At 43.5% G+C, this 16527-nt stretch overlaps 2 protein-coding genes across 2 annotated transcripts in view; one reads left to right on the forward strand and one right to left on the reverse strand.

Moving 5' to 3' along the window:
* Nucleotides 1-16527, forward strand: part of LOC139274083 (zinc finger protein 850-like) — a 203474-nt gene that overhangs the window by 112729 nt on the left and 74218 nt on the right. Inside the window, exon 3 of the mRNA XM_070891132.1 lies at nt 8406-9009. Within this exon, the coding sequence (XP_070747233.1) occupies nt 8406-9009 (604 nt within the window). The remainder of the gene's footprint in view (nt 1-8405; nt 9010-16527) is intronic.
* LOC139273518 (zinc finger protein 664-like) overlaps nt 1-16527 on the reverse strand; it is a 221311-nt gene that overhangs the window by 94216 nt on the left and 110568 nt on the right. The gene's annotated exons all lie outside the window — the stretch shown is intronic.

The following is a 16527-nucleotide window of genomic DNA, read 5'->3' on the forward strand; positions in this document are numbered from 1 at the left end:
CAACACTCCTGTGAAGCGCCTTGAGATGTTTCACTATGTTAAAGGCGCTATATAAATACAAGTTGTTGTTGTTACAAACAAATTATAGCTAAACACTTGCAAAAGGTAGGCCAAAAAAGCTTCATAATCTCATCAATAAGGCACTAAATCGCCAGCAAAATATTTGCTTGCATATATTCCATTGTGATTTGCTTCATTGTTTTGAAAAATACTTGACAATGGGACAGATTTTTCAGTCAACACTTGCACTTGCCCACACACTTTCTGTGGGGATTTGCACTGGAACTTGCTGTGATTGGACAGCCATTTTGGTGCAGCGTCCTCTGCAGGGAATCTGGGACAAATGTGAACTGGGACAGCAACTATGTGTCTCCTTAACCAATCCGATTGAAGAATTGTTACAGAGCAGTGCAGGAAAAAAAACATTGACAGAAGGGTCGAGAACCAAAGGACACAGCATTTTTTTGTAGGGCTACAGGGAAAGGGTGGAGTAGTGAGACTAGCTGAGGTGCACTTGCAGAGAGCTAGCACTGGCTCGAAGGGCCAAATGGATTTCTGTGCTGTAACCATTCTATGAATGTATGATTCTAAGTGGAGTTGAGATCAAAGATCAGCCATGATCTTATTGAATGGCGGAGCAGATTCGAGGGATTGTATGACCTACTCCTGCTCCTAATTTTTACATTCTTATGATGTATTCAATATTTATACAGAATATTAATCTCCAGCCTAGGTATGCGGGTTATTCAGATCAGCAGAAACGAACCATAACTGCTAGAATGAACATGGTTCAGTCCTCAATCCGATTACAGAAAATCATGTTCTATTCACTAGAAAGGGTGAAGAGAAGATTTGTAAGAATGTTGCCAGGATTGAGAAACTTTAGCTATGAGGAAAGATTTAGATTCGGGTTATTTTCCTTCGAACAGAGGAGACTGTGGGGAGATTAAATTGAGGTGTATACAATTATGCGGATGACACTAAGTTGGGTGGCAGTGTGAGCTGCGAGGAGGATGCTAAGATGCTGCAGAGTGACTTGGATAGGTTAGGTGAGTGGGCAAATGCACGGAAGATGAAGTATAATGTGGATAAATGTGAGGTTATCCACTTTGGTGGTAAAAACAGAGAGACAGACTATTATCTGAATGGTGACAGATTAGGAAAAGGGGAGGTGCAATGAGACCTGGGTGTCATGGTATATCAGTCATTGAAAGTTGGCATGCAGGTACAGCAGGTGGTTAAGAAAGCAAATGGCATGTTGGCCTTCATAGAAAGGGGATTTGAATACAGGGGCAGGGAGGTGTTACTACAGTTGCACAGGGCCTTGGTGAGGCCACACCTGGAGTATTGTGTACAGTTTTGGTCTCCTAACTTGAGGAAGGACATTCTTGCTATTGAGGGAGTGCAGCGAAGGTTCACCAGACTGATTCCCGGGATGGCGGGACTGACATATCAAGAAAGACTGGATTAACTGGGCTTGTATTCACTGGAGTTCAGAAGAATGAGAGGGGATCTCATAGAAACGTTTAAAATTCTGATGGGTTTAGACAGGTTAGATTCAGGAAGAATGTTCCCAATGTTGGTGAAGTCCAGAACCAGGGGTCACAGTCTAAGGATAAGGGGTAAGCCATTTAGGACCGAGGTGAGGAGAAACTTCTTCACCTAGAGAGTGGTGAACCTGTGGGGAATTCTCTACCACAGAAAGTTGTTGAGGCCAATTCACTAAATATATTCAAAATGAGTTAGATTTAGTCCTTACTACTAGGGGGATCAAGGGGTATGGCGAGAAAGCAGGAATGGAGTACTGAAGTTGCATGTTTTGCCATGAACTCATTGAATGGCGGTGCAGGCTCGAAGGGCCGAATGGCGTACTCCTGCACCTATTTTCTATGTTTCTATGTTTCTATGAGGGTCCTGGACAGAGTGGATAGGAAGGACTTATTTCCCTTAGCAGAGGGGTCAATAACCAGGGGGCATAGACATAAAGTAGTTGGTAGAAGGATTAGAGGGGAGATGAGGCAACATTTCTTCACCCAGAGGGTGGTGGGAGTCTGGAACTCACTGTCTGAAAAGGTGGTAGAGGCAGAAACCCTCATCACATTTAAAAGATACTTGGATGTGCACTTACAGGACTACGGACCTAGTGCTGGAAGGTGGGATTGGGCTAGGTAACTCTGTCGACCGATGCAGACACGATGCACCGAATGGCCTCCTGCTGTGTCCTAATTTTCTGTGATTCTGTGATAAGTTCTTACAATGGTGGGGCCTTTGCCCAGCATTCCCCGCGGGGCAGCATATGCCGCACCCAGACGACAGGAGCCAGCTGCGCAGGCGCAGTACCGGGCAATGTTTCGAGCATGCGCAGAGCGTGCACTGGAGACACACGGACGCTGAGACGAGCTCAGGCTTGAGCTGGGCTCTGCACCGGGTGAGAATCAGGGGGCACAGGGGAGTCATCGATAGGCAAGTGGGCGTAGAGGCTTCATAAATAACTGGTGTCGGCCGCAAGCCCCGAGTAATAACCCGAAACTCCCGCGTTTGCAGCGACGGGTTTTTCTCCCGGTAACAGGCCCGGATTAACCGCCATCTTTGTACAGGAAGGCGGGGTGGTTCAGCGAGCGGCTCGCTCGCTTCATGGCGTAACACCGCATGCGCAGCCAGGTTGGGGCTTCAGCGTCTTCCCAACCGGGTCCCAGTGCTCGGGAGATCTTTAACTGACTCATTTATTTTATTCTCACTCACCACACATCTGATTTCTCAACATCTTTCCTGAAGGCGTTGGTAAGTGCCCAGCTTATGGTTTACATCCCACACAAGTATAAGAGAAGAGCCCCAGAGCTGGACCCCCTTCTGCAGTCCCAGGGTTAGAATCCCCATGCACAGTCCAGGGTTAAAATCATAGAATCATAGAAGTTTGCAGCATGGAAGGAGGCCATTTCGGCCCATCGTGTCTGGGCCAGCCAACAAGAGGCCTATTCCCACTTTCCAGCTCTAAGTCAGTAACCCTGCAGGTCATGGCACTTTAAGTGCAAATCCAATACTGTTTAAATGTGGTGAGGATTTCTGCCTCTACCACCCTTTCAGGCAATGAGTTCCGGACCCACAGAATCCTCTGCGTGAAGAACTTTCCTCTCTAAACCTTGTACCAATTACTTTAAGTTTATGCCCCTGGTTGTTGACCCCTCTGCGAAGGGAAATAGGTCCTTTTTGTCCACTATATCTAAGCCCCTCATAATTTTATACACTTCAATGAGGTCTCCCCTCAACCTCCTCTGTTGCTAGGAAAACAAACACAGCCTATCCAATCTGTTCTCGTAGCTAAGATTCTCCACTCCCGGCAACATCCTCGTAAATCTCCTTTATACCCTCTCCAGTGCAATCACGTCCTTCCTTTAATGTGGTGACCAGAACTGCACACAGTACTCCAGTTGTGACGTAACAAGTGTTTTACACAGTTGAAGCATAACCCACCCGCTCTTATATTCTATGCCTAGGCTAATAAAGGAAAGCATTCCGTGTGCCTTCTTAAACACCTTATCCACCTGGCCTGCTACCTTCAGGGATCTGTGGACATGCACTCCCAGGTCCCTTTGTTCTTCTACACTTCTCAATGTCCTACCATTTAATGTGTATTCCCTTTCCTTGTTAGCCCTCCCCAAATGCATTACTTCACACTTCTCTGGATTAGACAGTCCCAGGATTAGAATCCCCATGTACAGTCCGGGGTTAGAATCCCCATGTACAATCCTAGGGTTAGAATTCCCAGGTACAGTTCCAATGTTAGAATCCCCATGTACAGTCCCAGGGTTAGAATTCTCATGTACAGTCCCAGGATTACAATTCCCATGTACATTTCCAGGGCTAGAATCCCTATGTACATTCCCAATGTTTGAATCCCCATGTACAGTCCCAGGGTTAGAATCCCCATGTACAATTCTAATGTTAGAATTCCCATGTACAGTCCCAGGGTTAAAATTCCCATATACAGTCCCAGAGTTAGGTTCCCCATGTACAGTCCCAGGGTTAGAATCCCCATATACAGTTCCAGGGTTGGAATCCCCATGTACAGTCCCAGAGTTAGACACTCCATTTACATTCCCAGGGTTGTAATCCCCATGTACAGTCCCGGGGTTTAAATCCCCATGCACAGTCCCAGGGTTAGACTCCCCATGTACAGTCCCAGGGATAGAATCCCCAAGTACAGTCCTAATGTTAGAATTCCCATGTACAGTCCCAGAGTTAGAATTCCCAAGTACAGTCCCACGTTTGGAACCCGGCGCATGGAAGTGGAATTTCAGCCTCGGTGTTACAAGTTTCATCGGTTACAGGCTGGAGAGAGGAATAATTCACTGCCAGGCCTTTTTAAATTTGTGTGGTGAGGTATTCCAGTTTCCGGTAACACTAATCCTGGATTTAAAGGAGGGGAGAGCTGTGTTTAAAGTGAAAAGACCAGCTAGAACATAAGAACAAGGAGCAGGAGTAGGCCATTTGGCCCCTTGAGCCTGCTCCGCCATTTATTAAGATCATCGCTGATCTGTTCATGGAATCAGCTCCATTTCCCTGCCCGTTCCCCATAACCTTTTATTCCCTTATCACTCAAAAATCTGTCTGTCTATCCGCCTTAAATATATTCAATGACCCAGCCTAAACAGCACTCTGGGGCAGAGAATTCCACGGATTTACAACCCTCTGATAGAAGAAATTTTTCCTCATCTCAGTTTTAAATGGGGCGGACCCTTATTCTGAGACTATGTCCCTTAGTTTTAGTTTTCCCTATGAGTTCTGCATCCACCTTGTCGAACCCCTTCATTATCTTAGTTTTGATAAGATCACCTCTCACTCTTCTGAACTCCAATGAGTATAGGCCCAATCTACTAAACCTATCTTCATAAGTCAACCCCCTCATCTCCGGAATCAAACTAGTGAACCTTCTCTGGACAGCCTCCAATGCAAGTATATCCTTCCTTAAATACCGAGACCAAAACTGTACACAGTACTCCAGGTGTGGCCTCACCAATACCCTGTACAGTTGTAGCAGGATGTTTATGCTTTTATACTCCATCCCCCTTGCAATAAAGGCCAACATTCAATTTGCCTTCCTGATTACTTGCTGTACCTGCATACTAACTTTTTGTGTTTCATGCACAAGGAGTCACAGGTCCCACTGGACTGCAGTACTTCGCAATCTTTCTCCATTTAAATTATAATTTGCTTTGCTATTATTTCTGGCAAAGTGGAAAACCTCAAATTTTCCCACATACTCCATCTGCCAAATGTTTGCCCACTCACTTAACCTGTCTATATCCCTTTTCAGATTTCTTGTGTCCTCCTCACAATTTGCTCGTCCACCCATCTTTGTATCATCAGCAAACTTGGCTACATTACACTCAGTCCCTTCAAGTCATTAATATGGATTGTAAATAGTTGAGGCTTCAGCATCAATCCCTGCGGCACTGCACTAGTTACAGTTTGACAACTTGAAAATGATCCATTTATCACGACTCTCTGTTTTCTGTTAGTTAGCCAATCCTCTATCCATTCTGCTACTATATTACTCCCAACACCTTGAACTTTTATCTTGTGCAGTAACCTTTTATGTGGCACCTTATCGAATGCCTTCTGGCAATCGAAATACACCACATCCACTGGTCCCCCCTTATCCACCCTGTCGTTACATCCTCAAAGAACTCCAGCAAATTTGTCAAACATGATTTCCCTTTCATAAAACCATGCTGGCTCTGCTTGATTGAATTATGCTTTTCCAAATGTCCCGTTATTGCTTCCTTAATGTTGGGATAAAAAGAACACTTCTCTTCCTCAAGGTGGACTCCATGATATAAGGAATTAACACCCGCCCATCCGTATAGCGACCAAGGAATCACTCAAATGAAACCTTGGTTTAACCGGTTTTATTTGAGCATGCTAGGGAAGAATTCCGATGAACACTTCCCAATACAACAGTTTGTAATTAAAATTATACATTTTCTGAGGTGTGCGACCCTCCTACAAAACCACCGATTGGCTCACTGCTATGAGCGAAGTTACATTGATTTGTTGACCCTTATCAGACTGGCTCTGGGTGGTTCCCCCCACCTGTCCATCTCTCATCACACGTCACCCTCCCGGAATGTGTTATACAGTGGTGTCAACTTTGCCTCAGTTCCTCATGACGTGTTGATGAACTTTGTTTTCCAGGGTGGTGCCTCCTTATCCCTTTCCCAAGAACTCTAGTCAGAACTACCAGTCAATACCATCCTGTGCCCATGTTGCTATAATCTATGTTCCCAAACATTTTACTGTCCTTGTTCTGTACTAAATACAGCTTCCATGAGTCTGTACTAAGGTTAATACAAGAGATGGTTCATTAACCATCAGGCTTTGCTGCTTCCCTCGTCTTAACCCAATGTAAGCGAGTGTACAAGCGTGCTTTACATACATAAGCAAGTTTTACATACAATCGGTCAATCACAATCCCTACCGTAAGACAGAGGAACTCCGGATTCCTCAGAACCTCCTAATACTGATAAGCCCTACAATCTCGACCATGTGTTAGATCAATTCACTACTTTCAGTATCCACTTTAGTGACCATCCATCTGTCCCCTCTCTAGTGACCGTATTTTATCCCCTTACACTTAATAATGGACTCCAGCATTTTCCCAATGACCGATGTTAGGCTAATTGGTCTATAGCTTTCTGCTTTCTGTCTGCCTCCTTTTTTAAATAGGGACGTTACATTTGCAGTTTTCCAATCCGCTGGGACCTCCCCAGAATCCAGGGAATTTTGGTAGATTACAACCAATGCATCCACTATCTCTGCAGCCACTTCCTTTAAGACCCTAGGATGTACGCCATCAGGTGCAGGGGACTTGTTCGCCTTTAGTCCCATTATTTTACCAAGTACTACTTATTTAGTTATAATGATTGTATTAAGTTCCTCCCTATAGCCACGTGATTATCCACTATTGGGATGTTTTTAGTGTCTTCTGCCATGAAGGCCAATACAAAACATCTCTGCCCTTTCCCTGTTCCCCATTATTAATTCCCCTGTCTCATCTTCCAGGGAACCAACATTTACTTGAGCCACTCTTTTCCTTTTTATGTAACTGTAGGAACTCTTATTATTTGTTTTTATATTTTGTACTAGTTTACTTTCATAATCTATCTTCCCTCTCTTTATTATTTTTTTACTCATTCTTTGCTTAAAAGTTTCCTAATCCTCCGGCCTCCCACTAGTCTTGGCCACATTGTATGCCCTTGTTTTCAATTTGATACCCTCCCTTATTTTCTTAGTTAGCTACGGATGGTTATCTCTTCTCTTAACATCGTTCCTTCTCACTGGAATATATTTTTGTTGCGAGTTACTAAATATTTCCTTAAATGTCTGCCACTGTTTATCAACCACCATTCACTTTAATCTATTTTCCCAGGCCACTTTAGCCAACTCTGCCTTCATACCTTAGTAGTCTCCTTTATTTAAGCTTAGGACACCGGTTTGAGCACTAACTTTTTCACCCTCCAACTGAATTTGAAATTCAACCAAGTTATAGTCACTCATTCCTAGAGGTTCCTTATCTAGGAGATTGTTTACTAATCCTGTCTCATTACACAGTACCAGATCTAAGAATTTTCCAATTAATAGTTTTTGATCAATATCGACTCCCACAGGGAGGGGAAATTCTGTAATAAGGAAGGAACCGGGCAAGATTTGAAAGGTTTTAACAAAGGATTCGAGGGACTCTTACATTTGAGATCTTTATTTTGTCCACTCGAGGATTTAGATAACTGACTTCCTCCTGTAAATATAGAGCTGTATTATTAGGCCGTGAAATAAATTTGCTGAGTGAATTTAAATTTAAAATCAGGGTTGCAGGTCTGATGCTCTATTCACACATCGACAGTGGGGAAGATGCTGTGGGGCACATGCTAAGTCCCTAACTGAAAGTTTAATTAACAGACTGGGTTTTGGATTAAATGATCCCGGGTGTGAGAGGGAACGTTGTCTGGAAACTTGAGTTGTCGGTTCTGAATTTCTATCCTGTACTTACAGAGATGACTTTTGTAAATTCCTTTTACAGCGTATTAGAACGGGAGGATTCACAGACGGGAAACTCGAACCAAACATCACATAAAGATCTGACAGAGTCACTCGATTCATCAAGACCTGAATACCATCGGCCTTTGACTGTGGAAGGAGAAATGTCTATCTGTTCTGTCTGTAAGAAAAGATTTCAAATATCAGTGTGACTGGAAAAGCACTGAGACACACACACCCGAGTGAGAGTGTTCCAGTGCACTGACTGGAAAGAGCTTTAACCAGTTACACAGCCTGAAAATACATCGCACCATTCACAGCAGGGAGAAACCATACACGTGTTCTGTGTGTGGACGAGGCTTCAACTGATCACCCAACCTGGAGAGACACAAGGACACCCGTACCATTGGGAAACCGTGGGAATGTGGGGACTGTGGGAAGGGATTCAGATCCCCATCCCGGTTAAAAATTCACCAGCAAGTTCACACTGGGGAGAGGCCGTTCACCTGCTCCTTGTGTGGGAAGGGTTTCACTGACTCATCCAGCCTGCTGACACACCAGCGAGTTCACACTGGGGAGAGGCCGTTCACCTGCTCTGTGTGTGGGAAGGGATTCGCTCTGTCATCTGGCCTGCTGGCACACCAGCGAGTTCACACTGGGGAGAGGCCGTTCACTTGCTCCAAATGTGGGAAGGGATTTACTCAGTCATCCGGCCTCCTCAAACACCAGCGAGTTCACACTGGGGAGAAGCTGTTCACCTGCTATGTCTGTGAGAAGAGATTCACTCAGTCATCCAACCTGCTGGCACACAAGCAGCAAGTTCACACCAGGGAGAGACCATTCATCTGCTCTATGTGTGGGAAGGGATTCACTCGGTCATCCAACCTGCTGACACACCAGCGAGTTCACACTGGGGAGAGGCCATTCACCTGCTCTGTGTGCGGAAAGGGATTCTCTCAGTCATCCCACCTGCTGGCACACAACAAGCAAGTTCACACCGAGGAGAGGTCATTCATTTGCTATGAATGTGGGAAGGGATTCGCTTTATCATCTGGCCTTCAGAAACACCTGCAAATTCACACTGGAGAGAGGCCGTTTAGCTGCTCTGTCTGTGGGAAGAGATTCACTCGGTCATCCAGCCTGCTGGTACACAACAAACAAGTTCATACGAAGGAGAAGCCATTCCCTTGCACCATGTGTGGGAAGGGATTTGCTGTGTCATCCGACCTCCTGAAACACCAACTAGTTCACAACTGACTGCAGGGGTTGGATTCTGCTGTTAATCACACCCGGGACTGAACCATGTTCATTCTGGAAGTTGGGATTTGTTTCTGCCAATGTTAGTAATATAACCCTATAACTGGGCTATAGTTTGATAACCTGTATAAATGTCAAATAAATCAGCTTTCTTTTAAACACCGTGTGCCTAGTCCTGATATCACAATGATAATACAAGCTGATTGACGACTTGTTATGAACTGGGTGGAATCCATCTTAGAACGGAGTTCCCACAACTTTTAAAAAGATGGATCTACAAGATGTCCAAGTCTGACATTCAATTTCACCCGATGGGAAATATTTTGATAATCTGTTATTGTCACAGAGCAAAGCAGCATTGTTACTTTAACATCAGTTTAATCAAATTCAATGGGCAGTCCGATTTCCAAAGGGAAACGCCTCCTTTGAGCTGACAGTGTTGACAGTTCTGCAGCTCATTTCTCACTGTGTTCATTCTTTAATTTTCATTCATTCTCGGGATGTGGGTGAGCCAGATTGGCATTTATTGCCCATCCTTAATTGCCCCTTTAGAAGGTGGTGGTGAGCCGCTGCCTTCTTGAACCGTACTGCAGTCTGTGTGCTGAGGTCAGGATGGTGCATGACTTGGAGGGGATCTTGGAGGTGCTGGTCTTTCCATACACCTGCTGTCCTTGTCCTTCTACACGGAGGAGGTTGTGGGTTTGGAAGGTGCTGTCAAAGAAGCCTTGGTGACTTGCTGCTGTAGATGATGCACACTACAGCCATAGTGGTCTCATGTTTTTCATCCAATACAGGCCTCAGCCCAGACATTTGTTCCCAATGTTGATGCAGTGGTTCAAGAGGTGCCGGGTATCAGGAGCAGTATCGAGAGGTGCCGGGTATCAGGAGCAGTATCGAGGGATAGGTGGAACAGTAAGCTGTGAGGAGAACACAAAGCATCTGCAAAGGGATATGGATGTTAAGAGAGTGGGCACTAAGGTGGCAGATAGAGCATAATGTGGGGAACTGTGAGGTTATTCACTTTAGTAGGAAGGACAGAAAAACAGAATGTTTTAAGTTGTGAGAAAATGTTAAATATTGGGTGTTCAGAGAAGCTTGGGTGTCATCGTACAGTAAACACACATTTAGCATGCAGGTACAGCAAGCAATTAAGAAGTTGAATAGCATGTTGGCCTTTATTGCAAGGGGGTTGGAGTACAAGAGTAAGGAAGTCTTACTACAATTGTACAGGGTTTTGATGAGACCATAGAGGCGGTCCAACGAAGATTCACTAGATTGATCCTTGGGATGAGAGGGTTGTTCTATAAGGTGAGATTGAGTAGATTATACTCTCTGGAGTTTAAAAGAATGAGAGGGGATTTCATTGAAAAATATAAGATTCTGAGGGGGATTGACAGGGTAGATGCTGAGAGTTTGTTCCACTGGCTGGAGAGTCTAGAAATAGGGGGCAGTCGCAGGATAAGGGGTGGGCCATTTCAGACCGAGTTGAGGAGGAATTTCTTCACTCAGAGGGTTGTGAATTTTTGGAATTCTCTACCTGAAAGGACTGTGGATGCTGAGTCATTGAGTATATTCAAGGCTAAGATAGATAGATTTATGGACTTTAGGAGAATCACGGGACTATGGGGAACAGACCTGAAAGTGGAGTTGAGGTTGATGATTAGCCATGATCTTATTGAGTAGCGGAGCAGGCTCGAAGTGCTGTATGGCCTACTCCTGCTTCCAATTCTTATGCTCTTATGTTCTAAATAGTTTCCAGAGACTGAAGGGTCTGTAGCCAGAGGACACAGATTTAACTAGCAAAAGAATCAGAGGCAAAATGAGGAAATAAATATGCAATGAGCTGTTATGATCTGGAATACATGGCCTGAAAGGGGGCCAGGAGCAGATTCAGTAATACATTTCAAAAGGGATTTGGGAAATACTTGAGTATGAAAAAATGCAGCGATATTGGGAAAGAGCAGGGAAAGTGGGACTGCTTGGGATATTGGGAAAGAGCAGGGTGAGTGGGACTGATTGTGATATAGGGAAGGAGCAGGGGGAGTGGGACTAATTGGTTAGATCTTTCAAATGAGTGCCAGCACATGCAACAGTGGGCTGGATGTACACAATCTGAAATGTAGCATTCTTAGATTCTGTGATTCTATAACTACATCATGTCTCTGTTTATATTACACTAGACCCTGTCTCTGTTTATATTACACCAGACCCTGTCTCTGTTTATATTACACTAGACCCTGTCTCTGTTATTATTACACCAGACCCTGTCTCTGTTATTATTACACCAGACCCTGTCTCTGTTTATATTGCACCAGACCCTGTCTCTCTTTATATTACACTAGATCCTGTCTCTGTTTATAGTACACTAGACCCTGTCTCTGTTTATATTACACCAGACCCTGTCTCTGTTTATATTACACCAGACCCTGTCTCTGTTTATAGTACACTAGACCCTGTCTCTGTTTATAGTACACTAGATCCTGTCTCTGTTTATATTACACTAAGCCCTGTCTCTGTTTATATTACACTAGACCCTGTCTCTGTTTATATTACACTAGGCCCTGTCTGTGTTTATATTACACTAGACCCTGTCTCTGTTCATATTACACTATACCCTGTCTCTGTTTATATTATACTAGACCCTATCTCTGTTTATATTACACTAGACCCTGTCTCTGTTTATATTACACGAGGCCCTAACTCTTGTTTACTTGAAACGATTCCCTTTCTCACTTTATATTACAATAGAACCTGTCTCCACTAGTACTGCACCAGACCTTGCGTCTGTAAGATAGAGAGACAAATGATAGATGGTGGAATAGATATATGTTGATAATCGTAAAGATATGTATTTGCGTGTGTGAGAGCATGCAACCATTTTTTTTAACTTAGAAGCAGGTTTATTCTTGTTAATAGCTATCAGCAGCTGTGGGCAATGTCCTATTGATCTGGTATTGTGTGGGTAATATTTGTGTTGAGAGGATAGGGTGAATCTTGTAACAATCTCCCAGAGATGGACTGGGATTGAGGGACAGGACTGAAGGGGAGCAATTCACTGCACTTTGCACTACTTCGTGGCACTTTGTGTGTTAAAGATTACTAATTCACACTTGTGTTGTCCTGTGCCAACTGCTCACAGGTTTTAATGCTAAGGATTGTTTTCTCTGCAGTATTTTCTATTGAGCTTTGCCTGGCCCACTGATTGTGTCAGAGCCTGGAACCGTGACCTCATAGAACCGCCGGATGGGCAGCCGCAGGGTCCAAATGATCACCGGGCGCATTAACTCTTATCTGATTAAGAGAAACAACTGGAATAAAGCACACACCTCACTCTATATAGGTGTGATGTGTAGGTGTACATCATTCTTAATGTTTGCAAGTGCCTTCTGCAAAAATAAATGATTATCTTCACCAGTTATTTTTCACCATTTTATATCCTTTTATTCAAATGTAATTGCAGATAGTTTAATATCATTACCATTTATTGATAACCCATTGTCTTGTGTGCTATTGTTTAGAAAGTGCTGTCACAGTGACCATTCTGTTACCAAGGTGACCATGTCTGTCCGCAGTATTCAGTGGGAAAGGGGATTAAATCACACCGAGGATAATGAGCAGCCCCCCACCAGTCTCTGCACTTTATTGTCCAGTGATCGCCTCACCATCACACAGGAGCTCCTGATATTTACCTCCAGTGTGTGATTATTGGTGCAAGTAATGGTAAAAATAAAACTACCTGTACCTGGCATGAGGTTAATAAACCTGTAACTCACTGATCGAATATTTATCTCATTTAAAAAGAATGAAACATTTGTTACTCTCTAGAGAATTGTGCACTATTTCTATTTCCATAGTCTTCTTTCTTTTGACTGTTACCTTCACTGTTTCCTTCTCAACCTCTTCCGACATCTGTGGGAATGGTCTAGTGCAATAATAACTGGAGCCGGATCGAGAAAGAAACAAGCCTTAGTGTTAATAATAGAAGCAATATTTGGTGCAATAACTGAAAGATGTCATAGTACTCTAATTGTGGTCTAACCAAGGTTCGTTACAGGTTTAGCATAACTTTCCTACTTTTCAATTCTTTTTTTCTATGTATCAGAAGAAAATGTAAATTTAGATGCTTCATCAACACCATCCCCCTCCCCCTCCTCCCCATCTTTTAATCAAAAGCAGCAGTCACCAAGATGTTCCCATGACTGTGCCAATAGCTTGACGTTGCTCCCAGGTAGTGTCCAAGAGCAGCCACCCTCTTGCTCAAGTAAAATGTTTTGTCTTTTCACAGCAGCGCAATTAAATTCAAAAAGAAGCAATATGGCAGGAAATCATTTGCATTGAAGCCTCAAGGTGTCAAACTCCCTCCTTTCCGGAGACCATTAATCATGCCCTGAAGTAAGGATTGATCTTAATAAATGCAACTGCAACCATCCTCTGCCGAAAACCAAGCAGTCAATACATGATCTGCATGGCCTGTCATTTCTGCTGGTATCACATTAACAGAGGCAGGATCCACTTTAAAAATACCAAAAACATGCTCCGATTGATTACTGGCAGAGCCACAGTCTAGAGTAATAATAATAGAGTTGTGCACGAGAACTGGAATAACAGGGGCAGGTAATCATAACATGATTAGTCAGAGTCACCATGGCTTTATGAAAGGGAATTCGTGTTTGACAAATGTATTAGAGGTCTTGAGGATGTAGATAAAGGTGCCACATGAAAGGTTATTACAAAAGATAAAGGCTCATGGGATTGGACGTAATGTATTAGCATGAATAGAGGATTTGTTAACGGACAGAAAACAGAGAGTAGGAATAAACGGGTCTTTTTCAGGTTGGCAGGCTGTAACTAGTGGGGTGCCACAAGGATCACTGCTTGAGCCTCAGCTTTTTACAATCTATATTAATGACCTAGATGAAGGGACAAGTGCAATGTATCCAAGTTTTCTGACGATACAAAGCTAGGCGGGACAGTAAGCTGTGAGGAGAACACAAAGCATCTGCAAAGGGATATAGATAGACTAAGTGAGTGGGCAGCAAAGGTGGCAGATGGCGTATAATGTAGCGAAGTGTGAAGTTATATACTTTGGTAGGAAGAATAGAAAAAAATCATACTTTTTAAATGGTGAGAAACTTTTAAATGATGGTGTTCAGTGAGATTTAGGTATCATTGTTCAAGAAACACAGAAAGCTAGCATGCAGGTACATCAAGCAATAAGGAAGGCAAATGGCATGTTGTCCTTTATTGCAAGGGGCTAGAGTAATAGAGTAAGGAAGTCTTGCTCCAATTGTACAGGGTCTTGGTGAGACCACACCTGGAGTACTGTGCACAGTTTTGGACTCCTTATCTAAGAGGCGGTACAACAGAGGTCCACTAGATTGATTCCTGGGATGAGAGGGCTGTCTTATGATGAGAGATTGTGTAGAATGGGCCCATACTCTCTGCAGTTTAGAAGAATGAGAGGTGATCTCATTGAAACGTACAAGATTCTGAAGGGGATTGACAGGGTAGATGCTGAGAGGATGTTCCCCCTGGCTGGAGTGTCTAGAACCAGGGGTCACAGTCTCAGGATAAGGGGTCGCCCATTTAAGACTGAGATGAGGAGGAATTTCTTCACTCAGAGGGTTGTGAATCTTTGGAATTTTCTGCCTCAGATGGCTGTGGATACTGAGTCTCTGAATATATTCAAGGCCAAGACAGATTGATTTTTGGAGTTATGGGGAATCAAGGGATCTGGAGATCAGGCGGAAAAGTGGGGTTGAGGCCCACGATGCCAATGCTGAGGAGTGCCGTACTGTTGGAGGTGCTGTCTTTCCAATGAGTCTTCAAACCAATGCCTTGTCTGCCCTTTCAGGTGGACGTAAAAAATCCCACGGCCACTAGTTGAAGAGCAGGGAAATTCTCTCCAGTGTCCCGGGACAGCATTTAAACCACATTTGACTTCGCTAAAAACAGATTCATTTGACATCACTTTGCTGTTTATGGGATCGTGCTGTGTGAAAAGTATCTGCCGCATTTCCAACATTACAACAGTGACTACACTTCAATAGTACTTCACTGGCTGTAAAGGTGCTGAGGTTGTGAACGATGCTGCGTAACTGCAAGTCATGCATTCTTTGTGTTTGTCCAATAACAAATGTCGTCCTGGAATATAGAAGGTTCAGGTGTGATTTGATTGAGTTTTGAAGATTTTGAAAGGAACTCATGGAGAAGAACCTTTTCCACTGGTGCAGTAATAACTGAGATAGGGTCTAGAGTAATATAAACAGACACAGGGTCTAGTGTAATGTAATCAGAGACAGGGCCCAGTGTAATATAAACAGAGACAGGGTCTAGTGTAATATAAACAGAGACAGGGTCTAGTGTAATATAAACATAGACAGGGTCTGGTGTAATATAAACAGAGACAGGGTCTGGTTTAATATAAACAGGGACAGGGTCTAGTGTAATATAAACAGAGACAGGGTCTAGGGTAATATAAACAGAGACAGGGTCTGGTTTAATATAAACAGAGACAGGGTCTAGTGTAATGTAAACAGAGACAGGGTCTAGTGTAATATAAACAGAGACAGGGTCTAGGGTAATATAAACAGAGACAGGGTCTAGTGTAATATAAACAGAGGCAGGGCCCAGTCTAATATAAACAGAGACAGGGCCTAGTGTAATATAAACAGAGACAGGGCCCAGTGTAATATAAACAGAGACAGGGTCTAGTGTAATATAAACAGAGACAGGGCCTAGTGTAATATAAACAGAGACAAGGTCTAGTGTAATATAAACAGAGACAGGGTCTAGTGTAATATAAACAGAGACAGGGTCTAGTGTACTATAAACAGAGACAGGGTCTAGTGTAATATAAACAGAGACAGGGTCTAGTGTAATATAAACAGAGACAGGGTCTGGTATAATATAAACAGAGACAGAGTCTAGTGTAATATAAACAGAGACAGGGCCTAGTGTAATGTAAACAGACATGGTCTCGGGCAGTAATAACTCATAAATCTGTGTCCTCTGGTTACTGACCCTCCTACTAGTGGAAACAGTTTCTTCCCAATTACTCTATCAAAACCCCTCATAATTTTGATCATAATTCTCCCTTCTAAGGAGAACAATTCCAGCTTCTAGCTGCTCTGATGGTGCAATTCACGCAGTGCAACACTCCAGTTCTGTGAGTCCTTCTGCCTGGGGCAATTCCAGATGTTCCTTTGCGGAATCACTGACACTTTTATATGGACC

Source organism: Pristiophorus japonicus, chromosome 9, assembly GCF_044704955.1.
Source record: "Pristiophorus japonicus isolate sPriJap1 chromosome 9, sPriJap1.hap1, whole genome shotgun sequence".
Taxonomy (NCBI): domain Eukaryota; kingdom Metazoa; phylum Chordata; class Chondrichthyes; family Pristiophoridae; genus Pristiophorus; species Pristiophorus japonicus.